General features: G+C 41.8%; 1 protein-coding gene across 2 annotated transcripts; it reads left to right on the top strand.

Annotated features, from left to right (window-relative positions):
* Positions 1 to 3,924: 3,924 nt before the first annotated feature.
* nmur3 (neuromedin U receptor 3) lies at positions 3,925 to 22,756 on the top strand. 2 transcript variants are annotated; one of them, XM_042090734.1, is made up of 5 exons: positions 3,925 to 4,014; positions 4,248 to 4,612; positions 16,575 to 16,586; positions 16,618 to 17,530; positions 21,964 to 22,756. In XM_042090734.1, exons 2-5 carry the CDS (start codon positions 4,610 to 4,612, stop codon positions 22,353 to 22,355), a joined length of 1,320 nt encoding a protein of 439 aa, XP_041946668.1. In that variant the 5' UTR covers positions 3,925 to 4,014; positions 4,248 to 4,609; the 3' UTR covers positions 22,356 to 22,756. The 2 variants fall into 2 exon arrangements, with proteins under 2 accessions (XP_041946668.1, XP_041946669.1); XM_042090735.1 differs by having other exon boundaries at positions 16,575 to 17,530.
* The last annotated feature ends 957 nt before the right edge of the window (positions 22,757 to 23,713 follow it).

Below are 23,713 nucleotides of genomic sequence, written 5' to 3'. Positions count from 1 at the left end.
AATGCAATCTCCATAGCACTCTTCAGCAACTCTTAAACATGCACACTCTTCCATTTTTTTGCATGGCTGGAATTTGAATGATAGGAAAGAGCACCAGTGAGATGTTTTAACTAGGCAAGTCGCCTTTACAGAACAAAAAAATACAGTGTAAATCCTCTGTAAAGACTGATAACTGTTTATAATAGTTAGTGACAAAGTACTTTCTACAGAAACTTTCTACTACCAATTTATTATCAAGGAATCTATTTTGCTTCTAAACGTCATACTGAATTTTAGCTATTATTTCAATTTCAATTTTAATTTTAGCTAATTTTCATTTGCTACTTGAGGGTCATTGGGGTAATTCCTGTCCTGTCCTACAACATATCTGATACATAAAGAGTATATTAATGCCTTATTTTTTGCAATTCCTATAATATCTGATGACAAAACCAAAAAGTATGTGAATTATGCTAATTATGCTAATTAGCAAGCTTAAAACTCAAAATTGAGCTTGCTAAACAAAATATTTGAATTCAGCACCCTCAAATTGAGTGAAATAGCCCCTTTACCGACTTTTCCTCAAATTTGCCAACAGGACTTTTTCTGAACGTTTGTTAGCTATCTGCTCTCCCTCTATAATAAAGAATGTATGACAAACGTCATTGCTGGCTCTGTTTGAATGTCCGTAAAGTAGACTAGTCAAGTTATTAGAGTTTAGCCGAAACACCTGCTAAATACAATAACCATAGCATAATCAATTCAGTCGCCTGCATGTATGATGTAACATGGCCTAACAATGTTAAATGATAATAGGTAAAACTTTATTTGGGTCAGTGTAAGCCCAGTAGAGGTGATGTAGCCTATTCCAGAGTTTAAAAGCATTTATGAAATTGGCTGCCTACTACCGAGTGGCCTGGGTCGCTTCCAGTGTAGGCTGGGCTACGTTATATGGACTTCGGCCTCATACCTATGGCCAAATTACAGCTGCAGGGATATCACTTACCAATCCCACTCGTTTGTATACTTGAAATATGGATGATATCAGGTGCGTAAAAGACATCTGGATAATTTGAGTAACCTACTACACAAAATACTGTTGATATTATTTTGCATGGTGCTGGTTGGAAACGATAGGCTACAACCAAAATGGAGGATCTTCGACAGGAAGTTCCTAACCTAGTAGGTGGGAATTTCAGATGGGGGTGGGTAGACAGCGCCATATGGCTCTGGGTGTAGTAATATTCAAATTTCCCTTATTTTGAGGTCTTAATAAGGGAGATTTCTGATTAACTCACAGAAGCGCATAGTTTCTGTCATTAAACTCTCTTAACTAACCCATAAAAACTCAACGCACAGTTTTGTTGTAGAAGCATCAAAGACCCAAATTTAAGTACAAAAGCACAGAAAAAGTGAGTTTTGCATAATATGGCTTAATTCTGTGTCTTACTGGAAGCCAGTGCAGGGGCCTATAAGTATTAGAGTAATGTGGTCAGTTCTTTTTGTTTTTGTGAGAACTCTAGCTGCTGCATTTTGTATCATCTGAAGCTGTTTGGTCTGAAGATCATCTGTGTGTGTGTTCGTGAAAATCGGACAAAATTTGTGAAATTTAGTTTCACTTTCAATAAAATCCAATATGGTGGAAGGTCCAACATTGCAGAAATTGATCTCATGGGGTGTGTTGAGTTCAACGTCATCCAAGGATTCCAACAATACCTAAATATTCACAGCTTTGGTGCTAGGTCTCCAATAAAGGGGGAAACTAGACTTATGGATACATCAATGCATATAGTGCAGATGCCCAATTTTTGGTCCATCGGCACCATTCGAGGGAAATAAGTTGTCATAGTGATTTCTGGCAAGTTATACTTCTCTGGAATGAGAAAATATGTGATAGCATATTTCTTTGGTATATTAACATTTTGCTCTGTCATCAAAATGAAAAAAGAAGAATTTTGAATCTATTTTGAAGAATGTATCCAATGTTAAGGTTCCTGTACTTGCAAATTATAACATATTTCAATAGATAATGGCTCACATGTAGGCCTATGCATACAATTTCAGAAAACATACAGCAATACAAAAAATATTGACTTAATATTAAAGGTGCTCTAAGCGATGCCACACGTTTTTTAGGCTAAAACATTTTATGTCATTTACTGCACCTAACCAACCGCTAGCTGTCTGTGTCCTGAATACACTGTAAAAAAAACACAATCTCTGTGGACAGCCCAGACTCCAAAAACGGCAACAAAAACAACCTGGGCAAACCTAGCCCATAAAATCATAACAAACTGTTCCAGCAAATCACAGACGAAATGCGCGTTTACGAGAGTTTCAATTGCACGGGAGCAGCACGGGAGGGAGGGGGGGGGGGGGGAAGTAGCGAGCTAGCTCTCTGTTTGTTTGAAAGTCAACAAAGGTGACGTTACCCAGCATCGCTTAGAGTACCTTTAATAATCTGTGGGGTATACTACGAAGCACGTTAGACATATCTAGGCTATGTAGACATATCGAGGCTTGACAAAGCCTTGACTCAGGGGTATACGTTAAGTGATACTACGATAGCAGTTATGTGATATATTTGTCAAACTAGGCTTTCAGCTCAGATCTGTGCGCGTTCTCGGTGTTGGGATGACGTTGGCCAATCGTGAAACGTGGAGACGCACAAGACCGCCTATAGTAAAAAACAATTACTTCCGCATTTATGAGCGACAGCGTAATCTACACTGCGGTCATTTTTTGTGTCTAACCCATAACATCAAATAAATCAATTGTCATCAGTTGTTGTATGGTAGCACGTCCATAGTGGGATATTTGCACGCACAGCACTATTAAAGCGCATTCGAGATCCAAAATGTTAGTAGAGGCGGAGCTCCACCTGTAAGATATATGACAGAATCCTACACGTTAGATAACTTCGTTTTTAAGACAATTGATTGGTCAGTGGGCGGTAGATTACACGATTTGAGCTATAATTTAGCACATAACCTCCTCCCGACCAGGTTTGGTTGACAGCATAAGATACCATGGTGATATAGCAACACTAAAACAGATCCACTTTCGTGTCACAGCATACCCTGGCTTTGAGCGCAACATACCTCGCTAACCCACTAATCGAGATTCGTAGTTTACCCCACTGGTGTGGAATTTTTGTGGGGATATCTATTAGTTTTTTGCCCTATTCACCTGTGACATATCCATGCAGGCATATAATAGATCTAAACATGATAAAATGATGTGTGTTCACTGTGTGCTGAGTGTGTTTCACTAATTCACGGATTGGGATAAATGCAGAGACCAAATTTCCCTCACGGGATCAAGAGTATATATACTTATACTTATACTTAAAACACAAAAAGCTACCAGCAATGCAATGCTATAATTTATTTTCTAACCCTAGGGTTGTATATTAACAAAAAATCACTAAGAGATGTATTACCCTCAGATACCCGCCAACATAGATATTAGAAAGCTAGATATTGCATTGGGCTTCAGAATGTACGTAAATAGCGATGGCATCTTGGTGGGGGCAACAATCACTGGAGGCCAATGGAGGAGCATGTGACTGACTGGAAATCAGACAGATGTCTGTGATTGCCTGCAAGTGTTGCCCATAGACAATAAAGGTGCTGCCCCCATCAATGTGGCTGCCGTGTTTACGATGCCACCTAATATAACTCGACAGACAATGCGGTATCTAGCTTTCTAATATCTATGCCCACCAACCTCTGTGCCTTAATGACTTATAGTACAGGAAGCAAGCAAAGCCCCACCCCCTCTCTTTCTTTCTGTGTAATTGGATGTGTCTCTCTCTGTCTCTGTGAGTGTGCATATGCATGGGTTTCATCAGGTCCCTTGCCACAGGTGAATAAAATCAGACACCATAGGTGCTTCATTTTATACACCTGTGGCGACTGGCTAGGGACCTAATGAAACCCATGAATAGAATGCTCATGTCCAGTAGCTATCCAGTTGTCTAGGCGTTGGAGCCCCAGCATGAAATAAACTGTGTGGCAAACTTTGTTAATGAAGGTAATCCATTTCTGCACTGCATTTCATTGAAATCGTTTGTTTGTACCTGATTTGCCATTATCCATTTTCAATAAGTCTCCTTTGAGCAAAAACTATTTCAACAATTTAGATAGTGAGAAAATTGCTGAGGAGCATCATCTGGAGAAATAATGCGTAATACTTGTCAAAATAAATTAGATGCTATATGGTTTATTTGATCGCTTATCCACAAATATTTTATCCTCCTTCAACAGCCTGAATGTGATCGTTTGGTTGGACGTCAGCGTGCACCTTATTTCAACACCGACCATGCTAACCGTCGACACCGCAATGCATCCAAGATAGTTATAGCAAACTGATGGATGCAGTGCGTGAGTTCATATCATCTACTTACCCAGCTTTGAATGAAGCAATTTGAAAACGCAACATCAGTGGTAAGCCTGTCTGTCTGCGTCACCGTCCGTCTTCAAGTGGTGATATGAAATAGGACGCGCATCATCTTACAGGAGTAATTGCGGTGTGCCGTTCCTTGCATGCATTGAGCTGAATTTGTTTGGACAAGTTTGGGCGTTTGGTTGAGTCACCCTTGCAACTGTGGTATAGATTTGGCCAGCACATGGTAAGTATCTCTTATAATGTTAAACTTGCGGTGTGTTGTGACCTTAGCTGTATGGATTTTACTTTGCACATAGATTTTTAGGTGATAACGATTTGTGTTGTTTGCAGGTTTTAAAACAACATTTATCCCAAAACAATGCATTGTTGAAAACAATATCTTGTCCCAAAAACAAATCTATTATAAAAAAAAAACAATAACAACAAAACAAACATAAAAAAACAACAACAAAATGTTTATTGATTTGTGGGTTAACCAGTACATCGTATGTTGAGACTCGGATCATAGATAGAACCCTATAATTCTATTTTTAACATAATCAACCAGCCGACTTCTTCAGATCATACCTTCATGTACATAATTTCATAGCAAAGAGACTCAGGGTTGTAATGGCTTCACTCATTGTTTACAGATATTGTATGCTTCTTAATAACTGAACCATGACTAGGCAATCGGACATGATTTTCACTGTAGCCTACTACAAATAGAGATTTAACAGCATCTGATCCATCACCATGGATCTTATTATGTCAATAACATTACTATTATCATTACTATTACTAACTGTAATAGGGGATCATTAGCCTATGCCTCAGCTTGAGGGGTTTATTGCTCTGCTTGCACTTCTTTAATTAACATTTCCAAGACACATTACATGACACTTAAATTCTGATTCACTGTCCGTATATCCTTGGCTGGCTGGATATTTAGCCAATAATCCTCCTATGTGAATTTAACCGACTATCACCGTCAATCATCAATCAAAAACACTCGAGCAATCACGGCCCAGGGAAACTTTGTCTCAGATTAGCAAATCCACACGGATTTGTGCGCATCAAACTTGGTAACGCTACAAGTGTTGTACAACTTTAGCAGCTTGTGCGTGGGGCACGTCGCCGCAATAGAACGTGTGTGAGACCCTGCGCAAATACCTATTTTGGACGTCCAATTTCAGGTGCACATTGTAACGCCAGATGTCTTTTTTTCCGACGTCCATATGTCAAACATAGGTCACATAGTCCTATTGACGTCCAAATAGGGTCATGACTAGACGTCAAAATAGCGGACCTAATTTGCACGTCCTGCAGTCGTCCAGAATCCCAGATAGCAAAATCAGATTGGATACCGGACCGCTGGTGGGATGCCGCCTGTGGTCCGCCGTTGGACCATCATCTCTTTAAATGTAGGCTAACTTGTCATGAATATTAAGAAAAGTAATTAATAAAATGATATAGCCTATGGAGTATAACTGAACAAATGAAAAAGATTTTAGACCAATAGTGGCAAAATATTGACGTGACCGCGGAGAGAGAGGTGTATTGGTGCGTTCATGCGCATGGGAAAACATTTTTCTTTCAGATTCTTTCATAGTTTTTTCATATTCTATTGTACGTTTATGCAAGTCTACGAGGAGTTTTGTCTCCTCATGTAGTCTTGTCAGCTAGCCTGCAAGTAGACTAAATAATATGCACATGAACAAATGACACATGTTAAAGTCACGTCAACATGTCTTTTACAATCGTTTAACCAACCATGTTGCAAATGTTTAGCACACAACACTGCCATTAAATTCAGTGCCGGTGTTACATGGCAACTGGCTCCCGTGTTAACTGGCGGCGTTGATGACGTTTCATGATTGATGACGAGTCTTTGACAGATGTGGCCGCTTGCAGATTTGTCACTTTCTGATATAATCTAGAGACAACACAAATATGCATGACATGTTTAAAAGTCAAAATTGTCTGTTGCCTAGTACTACATGCACTGGACCCAGAGGCGATTCTAGAGTTTGTGGGGGCCCTAAGCAAAAATTCCTAGGGGGCCCTACCAAACAGGGTTCATCACCAATATGTTAGGCTGTAAATAATCTGACATGAAAAACCTTGTTATGTTGAAGATATAAATGTAGCCTAAAGAATAAAACATGAATAAATAACGAAAAAAACAATACAGTAAATTAATACAGTAAATTAGGCCTACTTTAAAAACCTTTTCACAAAATATAAAGTTATTTATATTGACGAACTCCCCTTTCAATATTGTGAATAGAACATGTGGGCACTACAACATGAGACACTAGGCTACAATAATTGTGGCATTGATGGACAGTTTAACACGGAGCCTGGCTTATTCTAATTACTTCTTTGGATAAAGTCTATCTTACTTTTATTCTTAAATAGGCTACTTGGTTGGCCCATCTCCTGACAATGTTACAATGCTTACAGTAGAAGCGAGAAGCAAACTACAGAAATTGAAGCTGGGAGAAAAATAGCTGGGCCTATAAAGAGAAATAGAAAGAAAATGTTGCATTCATCTTACCCGGTTTCACAAATGCAAAGCCTGTGTATCTGATACTGTATGCAACAACGCTGTTGCTGTTTGAAAAGAATATCATAACGCACTACAAAACGCAGCGACACCTTCAAGGTGGCCTATCTGCTCCAAACAGAAGCACAAAAGCGGGGTATGCACAGCTAGCAGGATCCAGTGCGTTCTGGTGTTCTTTTTCATATTTGTTTAAGCACCACTCGCAGTCTAATTGGTGAATAGGCTATATGTAAATCGATATTGTAAAATAAAAAACTAAACAAATTGGACTGCCAGAATAATCTGGCTGGGCTAAATAATTTCAGAGGCGGGCCAGCTTTGGCCGCCTGTTGCCGACCCATGTCGTAGCCTAAATGCGAGGTGTTTCAGTGATATTTTAATTCCATGTCGACTGAGCCGACAGGGAGGTTTTTTTATTTTTTTATTTATTTTTTTTTAATTAAGTAAAACGCCTATTCAGCCGACCGGGAGTTCAGCAGAACTGCGTTGGTGTTCATGACTACAGGAGAAGTGTCTGTGTCAGTTTGAGGACAAGAAACGGTGCATCAAAGGGTCAAAATATTAGCAGCCAAAGAGAATCGTTGATAAAAGAACAAGTGATGGTGTAAACTTAAAAATCTTTGGCGGCACGCGATTTAAAAAATCAATGCGTTATACTTGGTGCTTAGCCAAATCGCATCGCAATTGACAGCCCTAATACAAACATATTAACATATCCTTGCTTAACTAGTTGTAACTGTCGCTAGCTAGCTCAAGTTTATTGTCATATAGATGTAGCAAACCATGTTCAATCTTTCTGTCAATTAACATTAGCCTACCATAACTTCATTGAGTCAATGCCAAACTCCGCTCGGGGCTCCAAGCAATTGCCTGCCTTGCCTATTGACAAGGTGCGCCTCTGACTGGACCATGAATGCCACCCAAAAAACAAACAACTAAATAGCATAAATTAACTCCACGTGGGTATCGAACCACGAATAAATTTAACTATTTGCTTGATAATCAAATGTCTACCTAGCCTAGAAATCTAGACGCGCCCCTAGCGGAAGCAAATTACATTTGCTGCCAGGGCTAGTCTAGCAACTCTCCGTTGGCTTGTGAGCTCCAGAAATCGAAACTTAATCAGACCAATGAAATCGTGTATAGAGTCGTTAGGTGGGCTTAACATAATGATTGATGGCAGAGTTGCAACGGTTTGGCTTGAATTCCCTGCTACTTGAAAACAAATAAGATGGATGTTGCTGCTAGCGAACAGTGTGACATGAGTTAAGCTTTTATTAAGTTGGCAAATGTTTGAACTAGCAAACTAGCTCTGCTGGTGGGAAACACATGGGACTCATAGCGCTGCCGCTGTCCTATTGCATGCAGAGGGAATTTGAAAGACAACTGATTATCCCGCCCCTCGGACTGAGCACTGTGAACGGTGAGTTTCCAGACCCTACATTTTAATGTGGGTCTGGCTCGTCAGGCTAACGTCTACCTGCTTGCGCCACGAACCAGCTGACAGCACTTACAGAAATTGATTGACTTACGATTAAAAGAAGTCAGTCAGTTATTATCATTGTAACAAGTTACTTTCAGTGTCCCGCCGGCGGGACTGTTACCCCCCTCCCCCACCTCCCCCCAACATTCTACATCAATTGTATGCACCATATTGCTATGTAGCATAGTAATGTTATACACCATTTCAAAGCTTTGACTCTTGGGAATCCAAAAATGACAACTTTTGACAATGAACAATCTGTATAGTGCTTTACATTCTCAGATGAATCTTATTATGTCTCAATTAAATTTGATCCAAAATGCCCCCCCCCCCTCCCCCTTCCGCTTTTGGTGCTACCCTGACTTCTGGCTGCAGTGTAGCTGCACAATAAGTAGATGCAACATATTGGGTACTGAAATATTCACAAGAATCCATAGAAATTGAATCTTCATGTTGCGTTATCCAATATTAGTTGTACAAATGTATAGTCTATCTTATACACACTCATTGAACCAACAAAGTCAATGCAAAAATAGACATTTTTGTAATTATTCCATATTTAGTGTAGTCATTCCATATCAGAACCCCTGAAGTATAATCCAAATACAAGCATAAAACCTCAAAGTGTTACCTTTCATTTGAGACCAGGATTATGCTTCTACACAAAGGGGTTCATGTGCAGTAAGCATTTTGGGTAACAAAAAGTCCTATGGGGAGTATCCATAGGCATTTTACAAAACGCATGGGCATACCTTGGCAAATAATAGTCTAAAGCACTCATATTTCCATTCTATATTGATCTACTTTTGCACACAACTTCACAAGACCTGGTGCTAGGGCTCAGTTGTGTTTCTAAGGGATATCAAGAGACCTAGAGGGCTGAAATGTGGTCAGTTCAGAGATGCTTGTAATCCGGCAGAAAGAAAAAACTATATTCTAGCCTCTGTAACTCTTTGTGAGTACATCACATATTTATTGTGACTGTTTCCTACGAAAACTAGAGGTTCTCAGCTTTCTATAGACATTGAAACGCACACTACAATGGGCAGGAGACGTCTATAACGTGTCCAAATTTTACACAAAATTTGTGCACAGGGAGACTCAAAACTCTTAGGCGGCATATATTAACGTTAAAGGGAAACTTGGCAGGATGTCCAAGTCAAGCGACGAGTAAGAATGAACAGGTATGATAAGGGGATCAGATTCCAAAAATAATTAAGTAGAAATGCATGGATTCCAGTTTCTTCCAGTAGCGGCAACTGGAATCCATGCATTTCCACGGAATTATTTTTGGAATCTGATCCCTTTCATAGCGTTTAGCGTTTGCAGCCATCTTGAATTTAGTCACGATAAGTCGAGCGACGAGTAAGAATGAACACTTACTCGTTGCTCGACTTATCGTGACTAAATTCAAGATGGTTGCAAACGCTAAACTTCGTGAAGATACTGTCTGTATAAATCGTCTTGTAAGTAAACTACCAGTGCTTTTTCAAAGTTCTCAATGTCTCGTTTTAAATGTCAGGGCCCTCGGAAGTCTACCAATGAAGTGTGGAGATACATTGAGCCTCGTAAATGGTGTAAAACAGTGATTTATTTGCATGGCTAGCCCGATGCCGAAGCACCACCATTGAAAAAGCTGTTGGTAGCATCGGCTAACTAGCGCCAGATTTTGGAGTGCAGGGGACAAGCCGAGATGGGCTATGAGACATACGTTCACACTCATTATCATGTTTCAACACACTTTAGGTCAATATCACACCGGAATTCTTCTTTAACCATCCAAATGATTTCTAAACGGGTTTATTACGTTGAAATAGTTGCCAAGTTCCCCATTAAAGTAGCTGACATGTAAACACGGGTTTGATGTTTTTTTGGTACTTTATTTATCAACTGGCAAACTGTTGCCTCTCCTGTGGCGCAGCAGGTTAATGCCTTATATTACTATTTTGCGCAGTCATGGGCGGATTATGAACTTTCGGGCCCCTGGGCCCAGACGTATTAAGGGCCCCCCCACTAATTGTCGTATATGTGGGAGGGGGGGTTTGGGGGTCCTCCCCCAGAAATTTTTTAATTTGTTTGATGTAATTTCCTGTATTCTGGTGCATTTTGGGGATGGCCAATACTAAATTCAATCAGATTCATAGCCTACATCCTGATTTGTTGATATTGAGGCAATGATTCCATGCAAATGCTTGGGCTTCAGGGCCCCCTGAACCCTTGGGCCCCTGGGCCTGGGCCGGTAGACCGTGCAGTAATCCATCCCTGACTGGGAGGATGATTACAAGGCCAAATTGAATGAACTAGGTTGGGAATTTAGCCAGCAAATCAGGGAACCACCTACTCTTTGCGATAAGTGCCATGGGATTTTTAACAACCATGGTGAGTCAGGACCTCAATTTAACGTTCATGCGAAGAAAAACATCTCCTGCAGTACAGTGTCCCTGTCACTGCAATAGGGCATTGGGATTGATATTTGTTTGGTGGCTTTTGGCTAGGGGTGTCACGATTCTCTAAATCCTCGATTCGATGTAATTTTCGATTTTAAAGTCACGATTCGATTCGATTTTCGATCATTTTTTAAATATTACTATTAATGCATTCCTTATGTTATTTACTCTTTTTGGCCTTTTCCTTTTCTGTTTCGGGGGGCTTTTATTTTGAAACCACTTTTTATTTTGAAACCGTTCCAACCGCGAGGTTGTAATGTAAACAGAAGTAACATTAGGCTAAAACAGAGACGTGAACATAGTGAAATGAAAACACAGAATGATAATTTGATCGTTTCAGCACACTCCAAAGAGACAGAAGGTTAGTGTTCATGGAATATGTAGCAGGTACTTATCAATGTGCATTTTAAGCCTTAAAGTAACTTTGGACTGTAACTAGATCATCTTTTCACTTGCTAAGTTGAGTAGGCTAAGTTAGTTTTAATTGACGTGAATGAACGAATACTTCCACACTGGTGATTTCAAAGTAGCAAGAGGGGGTTTGATTTCGGTAGGTTGATGTGTATATTTTTCAGCCTAAAATTAGAGGAGTGTTGACGCTGCAGTTCAGCACGTGTGTGTGCGTTTGTGCGTCTTGGCATACATGCTGGACGTGACATTGGGGGTGTGGCTGCATCGTCGATTCTACTTTTAAGTTCGAAGTTTGAGATTGAGATGTAATTTTGATCGATTTCAATATAAAATCGAAATCGTGACACCCTTACTTTTGGCCACAGGGAAGAGTGCCACCTACTGGCCAGCCACCAACACCACTTCCAGCAGGAACCTACTCTTCCAAGGAGGTTTCTTATCCCGGAGTGTCTATTTACACCCCTGGTACAAATAGCCTTGGCCACACAGCTGAGCTATTCACACCCTGTGACATAACAACAAAAAGACGTTGCTCACGTGCACAAAAAACATGGCGGACATTCGTTTTTTGTCAGCAGAAAGTGAAGAATTCTGAAAGGTTTCGGCACTAATATCTGTTCAGATTAAGTTTTAGATTGAAAAGTTGTGTTTTATTTTCATAATCTTGGTTCAGTGAACACATACAACCGTCAGTTTGTTAGTTAACAGAAATTTTGTGACTATGACGTTCAGGCCTATAAACTATAAGTTCACCTGCAAACACCCTTTACTTGTGGAAAAAGAGAGTGCAGTGGTCACAGACCTGGGTGAACATGTGAGAGACTGCGGTTCGATTCCTGTGTGATGCATTTTGGCAGAGTGAGTGTGCATGTGTACCAACGTCTCTGGAGTGAAGGCGCGAAATTTGAACAAGAAATCGGTTCTCAAACGGACGTTTTGATTGCAACAATTGCACCAGGGTGTAAATAGCATACAGTACTATAAACACCAGGGTACGAATAGCATCCACTTCTAACTGTACATTGATGCAAACAGCATACCTTATTCAGAGTCTATTACACAGCTGAGCTATTCACACCCTGTTATGTAACAACAAAAAAACATGTTGCTTGTTTTTTTTAAATATTATTATTACATTGTGTGATCAATATGCCAGAATAAATGCACAGGGGTGCAAATAGCATACACTGATATTTGTACCAGACGGGGTATTAATAGAACACATTGCTGTGTGCACCGGGGTACGAATAGCATACATTGATATTTGTACCAGACAGGATACTAATACGACACATTGCTGTGTGCACCGGTTGATGTGTGCGTGCATGTGTTTATGTGTGTATGTGCCTGTGTGCATGTGCATGCATGCGTACATATGTCTACTGTGTGTGTATGTGTGATACGTATGATTACTGTGAATGTAATGTAATGCTGAACAAAAGCTCAGTCTACCAACGATATCTGTGCAACTTGAGTGATTTCAATTTCTTTTGGGCAGATGCGGCGCACACACACTGAATAAACGCCACTACCACTTTATTGAATGCCTATGTTTGTTTGATGACGCCAAATTAGCAAGTATTTCCAGATTGAAGAAAAGTTGTGCCTATCAGAGCAGTGACAAAAGCACCGGACATAGCCTAGAGGAGGGAGGCAAAAACCTAATTCTTGCCTGCTTTAGCTGCGCGGTTCCTCGTCCTCGGACTGTTTACCTAGCTTGTCAGGTGGGGTATACTACGAATCTCAATTAGTGGGTTAGCGAGGTATGTTGCGCTCAAAGCCAGTCTGGGTCCAGACCAAAGCAGAGTGTGTGCAGACTGGTATTTCTTATGATGGACCTGGGCCAGCTTCCCTGTGATGGACCTGGACCAAATTTTTTATGATGAGCCTGGACCAACATCCCTGCGATGGACCTGGACCAACTTCCCTGTGATGGACCTGGGTCAACTTCCTTATGATGGACCTGGACCAACTTCCCTGTGATGGACATGAAGCAACTTCTTTGTGATGGGCCTGGACTTGCTTCACTGTGATGGACCTGGACCAACTTCCTTATCATGGACCTTGACCAACTTCCCTGTGATGTACAGGGACAAACTTCCCTATAATGGGCCTGGAATAAACAAAGCAGACAAAAATATTTTGTAGCTTATTGTATAAAGGTTTAAACATGGCAAGTTTCTCAGAAATGTAGCAAAAAAGAAAAACGGTCTAACGACAACTGACAGATTTGTATTGCCTATTAGCAAGCTATAAAGTCGGTCCTGGACCAACATTGTAAAGACGGTCCAAGACCAACATGGCAACGTCACTCCAGGACCATGTACACACAAAAGCTACTGCTTTAGCCTATTACCAAGCTACATTAGTAGTCCAAAAGTGTGCTATTAGGAAGCTAATGTATTACAGTAAATGTATGGTCCCTAGCCTGGCAGCTAACATTAGACAAACATGGAACCAAGTTCGAAACGAAAATAAAAAAAATCTAAGGTGCATATATATTCAGATTCCACTCGGAATTACTTTATTTTACAACTATGTTACACACAAATATGCAAGGACCTACTGTACCTTTATTGAGATACAAGTTGGTGATCCACTGGTTGTTTCTGGAGGGAAATTTCAAAATGGCAATGGGAGAAGCAGAAGACTCACATTGATGTCATCACAAGGCTGTGATTGGTTAAAGAGTTGTTGGTCCAGGACCGTCTTTAGAATGTTGGTCCAGGAACAACTCTTACTTGAACAAATCACGGTCACCGGCAGTCTTGTGCGTCTGCACGTTTCATGATTGGCCAATATCATCCCAACACCGAGAATGCGCACAGATCGGAGCTGAAAGCCTAGTTTGACAAATATATCACATAACTGCTATATCGTAGTATTACTTAACTTATACCCCTGAGTTAAGGCTTTGTGAATCCTCATATGTCTAGATAGCCTAGATATTATATGTCTAACGTGCTTCGTAGTATACCCCAAGGGTGTAGCGTTATCAGATGTGCACTCAGGCTGCTTGCTGCTACATACAGTATTCTGCAGATTAGCCTACGACATCATTAGGCTAATTGTTATTTCTCCGTTTTCTGATGGAAATCCAAAAATGTTCCAGACATCGCTGAAATGGTCAGGAGTGATCTCCGTGGGGGCATCGCTTCTGCCATATTTAGATTGTGCATTAGACATGACAAAACTCCCCAAAACACCACATTCGAATAGTAATTTCCAAATTTGATTAGTATTGATTTTTTTAAATATTCGATTTATATTCGACTTTAGAAATTCGTTCCAACAGCCCTAGTGACAATAAACTTCCTTGTATCCTTGTATCCTTGTAGTGTGTGCGTGTGTGTGTGTGTGTGTATATGGAATGGGTTAACATGACTTCTGGAGGCAGACATACACACAAAATTGGTCATCCTAGGCCCTACGGTTCTCAAGATATTCACAGAAAACTCTGTTGGTGTACAGTCACTAAATGTACACATAAATGAATTTATTGTATTGCCCCCCATGAACGGAATTCCACCAAACTTGGCGTGCATTTAGAGGGTGTCATAATGATCCTACACTTCCAATTTTGTGCAGTTTTGACCATGTCAGGTCACAGATACCTGCGATTACAACACCTCATTTTTACTTTTTCATTTTTAACTAGGTGGCGCTATACATGAAATGAGTGGTTATGAAATGGGTTGACATGGCCCCTTAAGATCAACATACAAAAAAAGGTGGTCCTCCTAAACCCTACGGTTCTCGAGATATTCACAGAAAACTGTGTCCGCCCTACCCTCCTTTCGGGGGGTCCAGTCCAGCGGGGGGGGGGGGGGGGGGGGCTACAGATCAAAACGAAAAACAATGGTTCCATGCTATCCTTGTGGGGCTACATGCCCACCAAGTTTCGTGCACCCCGGTCTTTCAGTGTCCCGGGAATCCTTGACGGAAAATTACGCATGCGGAAAAAAAAAAAAAAAATCTGACTAAACCTTATATGACTGCCCGCTTCGCTGTGCGGTGGTCATAATTAGTTCAGGCATAATTCATTTGGACTTCTTTGTCCTCATACCTCATGAATATCTGTTCAAGTTCATGCAACAGCACCCCCCCCCCCCCCCACACACATACAGTGTCCCCAATGCACCCCCCACCCCCCAAACACACAAACATAGAATCAAGCAGTGAGTCTTAATCAATGCAGAGCATATGGGTGTGTGACACTGAAGCCCCTTTGGCCCTAATGTTGGTGTACGGTCACTAAATGTACACACATTAATTTATTGTATGGCCCCCCATGAACAAAAGTCCACAAAACTTGGCATGCATTCATAATGATCCTACATATTCAATTTCCTGCAGTTTTGACCATGTCAGCCAGAGATATTGTGATTAAAACACCTAATTTTTTGCTTTTTAATTTTTAACTAGGTGGCGCTATACATGAATTGAGTGGTAATGGGATGGGTTGACATGTCCCCTTAAGACCAACATACAAAAAAAGGTGGTCCTCCTAGGCCCTAAGGTTCTCGAGATATTCACAGAAAACTGTGTCCGGCCACCTACAGGCCAGTTGGTGTACAGTAACATGAATTAATTTATTGTATGGCCCCCCATGAACGGAATTCCACGAAACTTGGCGTGCATTCAGAGGGTGTCATAATGATCCTACACTTCCAGTTTCGTGCAGTTTTGACCATGTTAGGTCACAAATACCTGCGATTACAACACCTCATTTTTAGTTTACAGATCAAAACGAAAAACAATGGTTCCATGCTATTCTTGTGGGGCTACATGCCCACCAAGTTTCGTGCACCCCGGTCTTCCCTCCCGGGAATCCTTGACATAAAATTGGCCATGCAAAAAAGAAAAAAAAATCTGACTAAACCTATATGACCGCCGCTTCGCTGCGCGGTGGTCATAATTACACTTACCACAATTACCACGTTACAGTATTACCATAAGTGATAATGTAGATAAGTAAGGAGACAGGTGAATGCATAATAACGGCTTTATCTTAAGCTATAAAAACTGTGTACATAACTGAATAGATGCTTTACAAGAAGTGATACTTTGATTTGTAACTCCTTATTAATGATCGCCTGTGGTCATAGTCGTCATCAAATGTCATGAAGTCTGCAAATTTTGGGTTCACCTGCAATTTCTTATAACAAAGTGAGAAGGTGTGAGAAATGTGAAAACTGTTAAGTCCTAATTTTCCTTCGTCATCTTCTGTTTTTGTTTTTGTCACTTTGTTCATGAAAAATGCACTATATAAATAAACATTTACTTACTTACTTAGGTGCCCCAGACAAGCCCACTGAGTCCCAGAATGCATTGCTGACAGCTCCCAGCATTCAATCGCCCTCCATTCACTGCCTTTAACCCAGAACACTATGTCCACCAGCCGCACTGAGGATTTCTTTCTGAACATGTCAGGACTCAACAGCAGTCTTTACAGCAACACCTCGGGGAACGACAGCGTGCCTGACCCTCCGCTGGAGGAGATCATGCTCCAATATCTGGGGCCACGACGGTCGCCCTTCTTCCTCCCGGTGGCCCTCACCTACCTGCTGATCTTCATTGTGGGAGTCGGGGGCAACCTGCTCACCTGCACGGTGATCGCCAAGCACCGCAAGATGCGCACGCCCACCAACCTGTACCTGTTCAGCCTGGCGGTGTCGGACCTACTGGTGCTGATCCTGGGCATGCCGCTGGAGACGTACGAGCTGTGGCAGAACTACCCGTTCCCTTTCGGTGAGGGTGGCTGCCTCTTCAAGGTGTTCCTCTTCGAGATGGTCTGCTTCGCCTCGGTGCTCAACGTGACGGCGCTGAGCGTGGAGCGCTACGTGGCGGTGGTGCATCCGCTGCGCACGCGCTACACCGTCACCACTCGCCATGTCCAGCGCGTCATCACGGCTGTGTGGCTGGCCGCCCTGCTCTGCGCCCTGCCCAATACCTCGCTGCACGGCATCTACTACCTGGAACTGGACAGCGGACCTGTCCCCGAGTCGGCCACCTGCCACATGCTCAAGCCCCTCTGGATCTACAACCTGGTCATCCAGGTGACCACCATCTCGTTCTACTTCATACCCATGACGGTGATCAGTGTGCTGTACATGGTGATCGGCGTGCGGCTGGGCCAGGACCAGAGGTCGCGGGGGAGTGGTGGCGACTCGGGGAAGAATGGCGGCTCTGAGGTCAGCTGGACCATCCACGTGGAGGGAGGGAAGAGGCGGCAGATCACTAAGATGCTCTGTAAGTTAACTTTTCTCTCTCACTCTCACTATTTCTCTTTCTCTCTCGTTTTCTTTCACTCACTCTCTTTCTATCTCTTTTTCTCTTTCAATTTCTCTTTCTCTGTCTTTCTCTTGCACTGAAGCAATAATATGGTGTTCAGATTCTGATGGAGGGTTTAATTCATTCCATTTTGCAACGGCATGCCATACCCTGTGGATAGGGTTGCCACATGCACTGGATTTCCCAGGATTGTTCTCTTTTTTTGAGTGACTGTCCCAGATAATTAATAATATTTCCCGGGACACACATTGTCCCGGTTTTTGGTGAAAATGAACCACAGACCCAGACCCCACTTTGTAGTGCGTAGTGCGCCTGTCCTAGTTGCTCTGTAGGCTAAGAAAGGGACAGCAGCAGGGAAAAGAGTCCAAAGCGAGTGTGTGTGTGTTTGCGTCAATGAGTGCATCAGGGCAAATATAGGTAAGAAACTATAGGAAATGTTTCAACATTGTATTCACCATGTGCATCACGCACAAGGGCACCAAGGGACAGAGGGGGTCCCAAAATGTAGTCAATAAATAGCTTTACTGCTAACTGCTTTTCTTTCTTCGAGAATGTCAAAATGCACCAACTTTGTGTTACATTCAAGGATGATCATGCAGGAGCATCTAACTTGAATGTTACTTACTCTAATTAATTGGGAAACATATCTTGCACCAGAGAGAGATAGACTGGCAGGTTCCAGGTGTCATTGTTGATATCCCCTTTTAATATATGAAACTTAGAACTGCTTAATATTATGTATAGTATTGTTAATATTGTGTTATCAATGTGGCACAAACAAACAAGGCTAGAGTTTTTGGATTAGCCTTATATCTTACATTCATTTCCATTTCTTATATCCATTTCCTCCTACAACAGGACAATGACCCAAAGCACACCTCCAAACTATGCAAAACTATTTAGCAGGTATTCTGTCTGACACCTCACAACCGCGTATAAACTTCTGCTCAATATTTGAACCTGAAGCATAGACGGTGGCGCAGTAATATCAACGTGCAATGAGTCTTCCAACAGAAATCAATGGGATTTTACAAAATGCCGAATAAAACATGACAGAAACTGTATTTCGCTACGCTACTTGTTTTGGAACATCAACGAACACCACTAACCACTCGTTGAGTTGCACAGTTTTGTGCAAAAACGAATGTTAAGGGTTGTTTTAGGACATGTTTGAGTATGCCTGTTGGCAGCCACTCTGAGTAGTTAAAGGCTATTCAAAACGAGTCAGAAAAGTCGAGACAGGACCAATCGTCAAAATTTCGGTGTCCACCACTCTAGTTCATCCAAAACAAACCAGAAAAGGGACTCTAAGTGCTAAATACCGGAATTTTCCTTTAATGTGTCCTAGTAATTATGTCTTTGAGGCAAGCACTGGTTCTAGATGCAATAATCAATATTGATAAGACAGCACAGCGCACAATGTCGGGTAGGCAATTGTTTCAGATTAGCCACATACATTTGCTTTAGATTAGATTTATAGATCATTGCTGAATGCGGTGCATGTAGTCCTTTACTCCATCTAATTTTGATGCATTTGCTCAATGATAAACTCAGACTCAAGGTCTGTAGGTCATGGTAGGTGTGAGGAATCCTAAAAAAATTGTATCCACTTATTCTTTTCAATAGCCTTTTTTCTCTGAGTTGTTTGGAGTGTTCTTTTGTCTTCATGGAATTATAGCCAGGAATACTGACTGGACCTTCAGTATACTACACATTTACTGCGCTCAGGCGATCTCCATTTCACTAATTGTGAGACTATTAGCACCGATTGACTGGACCACTGTTGATTTAGGGCAGTCACTTTAAGGGTTGGTGAATATTTATGTAATCACTTATTTTGCATTATATATTTTTAATTAATTAACATAACTTTGTAGAAATTTGCTTTCACTTTGACATTAAAAAGGGGATTTTTGTTAATTATTGTAAAAAAAGTGAACTTGTCACCTCAAACCGAATTTGAGTATGTTGTATTTGCATTTGAATAGTTGAATTTGAGCACTTGTATTGAGAAACCAAATTTGAATAGTATATGTTCAAATTGAATTCATCAGATTGAAACTGAATACCAGTCAACTTGAAACTGAATATAATATTCTGAATGTGTTTTTACCTTGGATTTTGGCACAAGGGATTATAACATAATCCTGTGTATTAATGTAATGAAATTTAACTAATTTGCTCTGATACATAAATTATCCTCATTGAAAATGTCACTCTTTGCACTTTCCGTGAAGATTGCAGATTCCACCTTAGATGAGGGGAAAACATAATGGTGCAGTCATTCCTGGCTCTAAACAGCACTCTGCCACAAAACAGTTGATCTGTTTTGTTTACCATACAGAATATACAGAATTAAGCCATCAATTATGCTGTTATTGCTTCTTAGACTTACAGTAGAGTCTATTGCAAGAGGTCACATTCTTGGGAGTACTTCTGATAGAAAACAGACAACACACATTTCTTTTGTCTTTGAGTTTCTTTTTTTTTTAGTTTTGGGGGTTTATTTTGGGGGGGGGGGGGGGGAAGTACGCCATATGCTATTTGGCATTGCCGTTTTTCTCTGAGGGCCCTTATAGATAAATGTGCCCTTTTTTTTCTGTGTGAGCCCCGGCATTAATTTCCGTCTGCCGTTCTTGTGTGTGAAGGTGCCATTCATCATTTGCTGCGTCTTAGTAAATGGGCTTGGCTGCAACAGAACAGGAGCAGCTCAATCTGCAATTATTAGCGGTCTTATTAGCTGCTTTGCTGAGAACTAAAGCATACCAACATTTGCCATTATGGAAACTGCCATAATGACTTCACTTAGTTCAGTCAAATCGGATGTTTTGTCATCACACGTCAAAACACACACACACACATATCTGACTTTCTCCAACTTTGCACATCTCCATAGAACTTTTTATTTATTATTTTTAATTTCTCCTCCATCTATCTACCCATGTCCTTGATTGCCTAGCCTTTCTGCCCCCCCCCCCCCCCCACCCCCATCCCCAACACACACACAAAAAACACACACACTTACATCATCACTGTCATCACCTCACATACATACAGCACACTGCTTGCTACAGTAAGCCTCCTCTACATACTTGCTGCACACTGCCCGCCCTCTCTACATACACAGCACATTGTCTTCAGGATCTTCTCCAACACACATCCTCTACATACTTACAGCACACTGCCCCCCACCTACCCACACACACACTACACACACACACACACACACACACAGTCATTGCTCCACTCCCCTTCCACCCACACACACATCTTCACGGTCATCACTCGCATACATCATACATACAGTACTCTGCTTGCAATAGTAAGTCCCTTCACCATTCTTGCAGTACACTGCCCCCCCCCCCCCCCCTCTCCCCTACATACACAGCACATTGTCTCATGAGGAAGCTTCTCCAACACACATATTGCACACTGCCCTCTCCCCACATACAGAGCACACTATCCCATCTCCCTTGTCATCCCCCCAACACACACACCAAGACCCCTGGCAGTTGGGTTAGCCCCTTGAGCCGTGGATCTGCCCAAGGTTTCTTCCTTAGTAAGGAGTTTTTTCTTGCCCCTGTTGCTCTTGGGTGCTCCTTGTTGGTGCGCCCCGCCCCCCCCCCCAATCCCAATCCTCCCCCACCTTTCTTATGCAGCCCTTGCCACTTAATTTACTATTAATTAATTTTAAATTAAACTTAATTTTACCCCCCCCCCCCCCATAAATGCACAAATAGGCTGACACCAGACATAATTTCACTGCATTTCTTACATCCAGTAACTATATGCATGTGACAATAAACTTCCTTGTATCCATTACTGAAACAGAGAGGATGGAGGAGCTGTAGGTAATGCCTGCAGTTTATTGCTCCTTAAATGGCTAAACAGTTGTTATAATTGAAACACCATTTAAAGGGAATAAACCTCAAAATGTTCAAATGTACAACCAAAGCAATAGAAGGTTAAGGTAAAGTCATTGAGAATAAGCTCAGCAATACTTTAGTTGAACTCAACCTTGTGCGCCATTCAGAGTGCATAAAGCTGGCTTTCATTGCATGCAAATAGGCAAAGAGAGTAAGAGATTAAATATCAGTCTAAGTCAGAGTGTGATTTGTGTTTGTTTATATTCATCTTTTAACTCTAGTGGATTAGACTTTAGTTATGTCTCCTCTACTCCCCAACCACATTACCTCACCGTCTGTCCTCTTGCCCTGTTTTGTTGGTGTTTTATTCTTTATCTTTCTATGTCTCTCACGTCCTTCTTGTCTCCAATCTCGACCATCTGTGCCACCATCTCTTTTAATTTGCGTACCCCCCCTTCCCGCTCTCTACTCACTCTCCTCCTCTCTCTCTTTCCTCCTCTCTCTCTTTCCTCCTCTCTTCTCCAGTTGTAGTGGTGGTGGTATTTGCCATTTGCTGGGCCCCCTTCCACATTGACCGGCTTCTGTGGAGCTTCACCACGCACTGGACGGACTACATGCACGGCGTCTACGAGTATGTGCACATCCTGTCGGGCGTGCTCTTCTACCTGAGCTCGGCCGTCAACCCCATCATCTACAACATGCTCTCCAGCCGTTTCCGCGAGCGTTTCCGCGAGCTCGTCTGCCACAAGGGCGGCGGCGCCACAGCGGCCTCACGCAACAGCTCGCCGCCCATCTCCAAGGTCCTCAAGAGTGCGTCCTGCTCCACACACGTGTCCAGCAGTGGACGCCGGAGCCGAGCCCGTGACACGGCCTCCACCAGCGGCTGGGAGCACGAGGACGAGACCACCTTCATGTGAAGGACCCTTGACTGTGGAGACCACCTTTACTGTATGTGAAAGACTCATGACTGTGGAGACCACCTTCATGTGAAGGACTCGTGACTGTGGAGACCATCTTCATGTGAAGGACTCGTGACTGCAGGGCTGTGCAGAGACCTTTTGAGGGGCAGGGGCTCAAATTCAAAAACGGGCACATGGAACAAGATTTGTTAACAATATGTCAACATTATTTTAAATACTGAATTATCCTTGTTCAAACAAAATGTTTGGAGAGGAGAGTTGAGCTTTGGAGAAGCACAATTGTTTTTCGCCTTATTTATTTATTTATTTATTATACACTTCATTCTAGGATGAATGGAGAGAATGACACTAACATGTGTATGAGAACTTATAGTTTAATTTGATACCCTGTTCGCCCAACAAGCCTTAGAATTTATCTCAATACAGAGGATACAGCAGATTAATCCATTGTGTTAATTTTATTTGTAAAGCTTACACCTTAAAGGTTGTATCAGTGATGGCAGACCCAAAAAAGGCCCAAACATAAATTTATCACATTCATCTAATCTTTCCTAACGATCCGCTAGCTGCCCGCCCCATAAGCAGGCCGTCAAAAAAACGTGTCTCTGTAGGCAGCCCAGGCTCTGAGATCTGTACACAAATACAATTGTTACCAACAAGTGTTGCCAACCACTCAAAGGCAAAATAAAGTGTTCCAACCAATAACCGACGAGATGCGCATTCAGGAGAGTTTCAATTGCACGGGAGGGAGGGGGAGGGAGCAGCGAGCTACAGTAGCTTTGTTTTGTTTGAATGTCAACAGAAGTGATGTTACCCTGCCATCGCCAATACAACGTTTAAGTTTGACAGCCCTAAAACATAAACCTTCAAAAACAACTTTTTTTTCATCACATTTGCTCGCGGACGGGAAAATTAAGTAGGGAGCCTATTTCTTATCAGCCTACCTGCCTGCCTATTAGGCTACTACTAGCGCCTCGAGGAGTTGCTTGCGTAACCTAGCCTACTGCCAGAGACAGAGTGGACATGAAACAGATTTGCCCATGTGGCCTAGTAGGTTACTAAATACATACCAAGTATACATGATTCAGTATAATGATGCATGTTTTCCCTTTCCAATTTCAAAAGGTTTCCCAGGTTAGCTGCTGCTAGCTGGTATAGAAAGGAAACCAAGTGGTAGCCAAGTGTAAGTCAATTCAGTTTAAAATTATGCTTGTTGAAAAGCTTTTGCTGGCAAACACATAGGCTACTTCAAAATGACACTAGAAAACGAGATTAATGTTACCGTTTATTTTTCAACATCAGCTAAATTGAGAATACAGAAAAATGAGGCACTCCTGATAAATATAAAAAAGCCT

This window comes from Alosa sapidissima, chromosome 4 (assembly GCF_018492685.1).
Source record: "Alosa sapidissima isolate fAloSap1 chromosome 4, fAloSap1.pri, whole genome shotgun sequence".
Classification (NCBI taxonomy): domain Eukaryota; kingdom Metazoa; phylum Chordata; class Actinopteri; order Clupeiformes; family Clupeidae; genus Alosa; species Alosa sapidissima.
The sequence above is the reverse complement of the archived record's forward strand: the minus strand, read 5'-3'. Positions and strand labels throughout refer to the sequence as shown.

What these genes read in the sequence shown, in the direction of transcription:
- nmur3 (XM_042090734.1), top strand. An exon ending in GCAGATCACTAAGATGCTCT is followed by an intron (nt 17,531 to 21,963) that starts GTAAGTTAACTT and finishes TCTCTTCTCCAG; the next exon opens with TTGTAGTGGTGGTGGTATTT.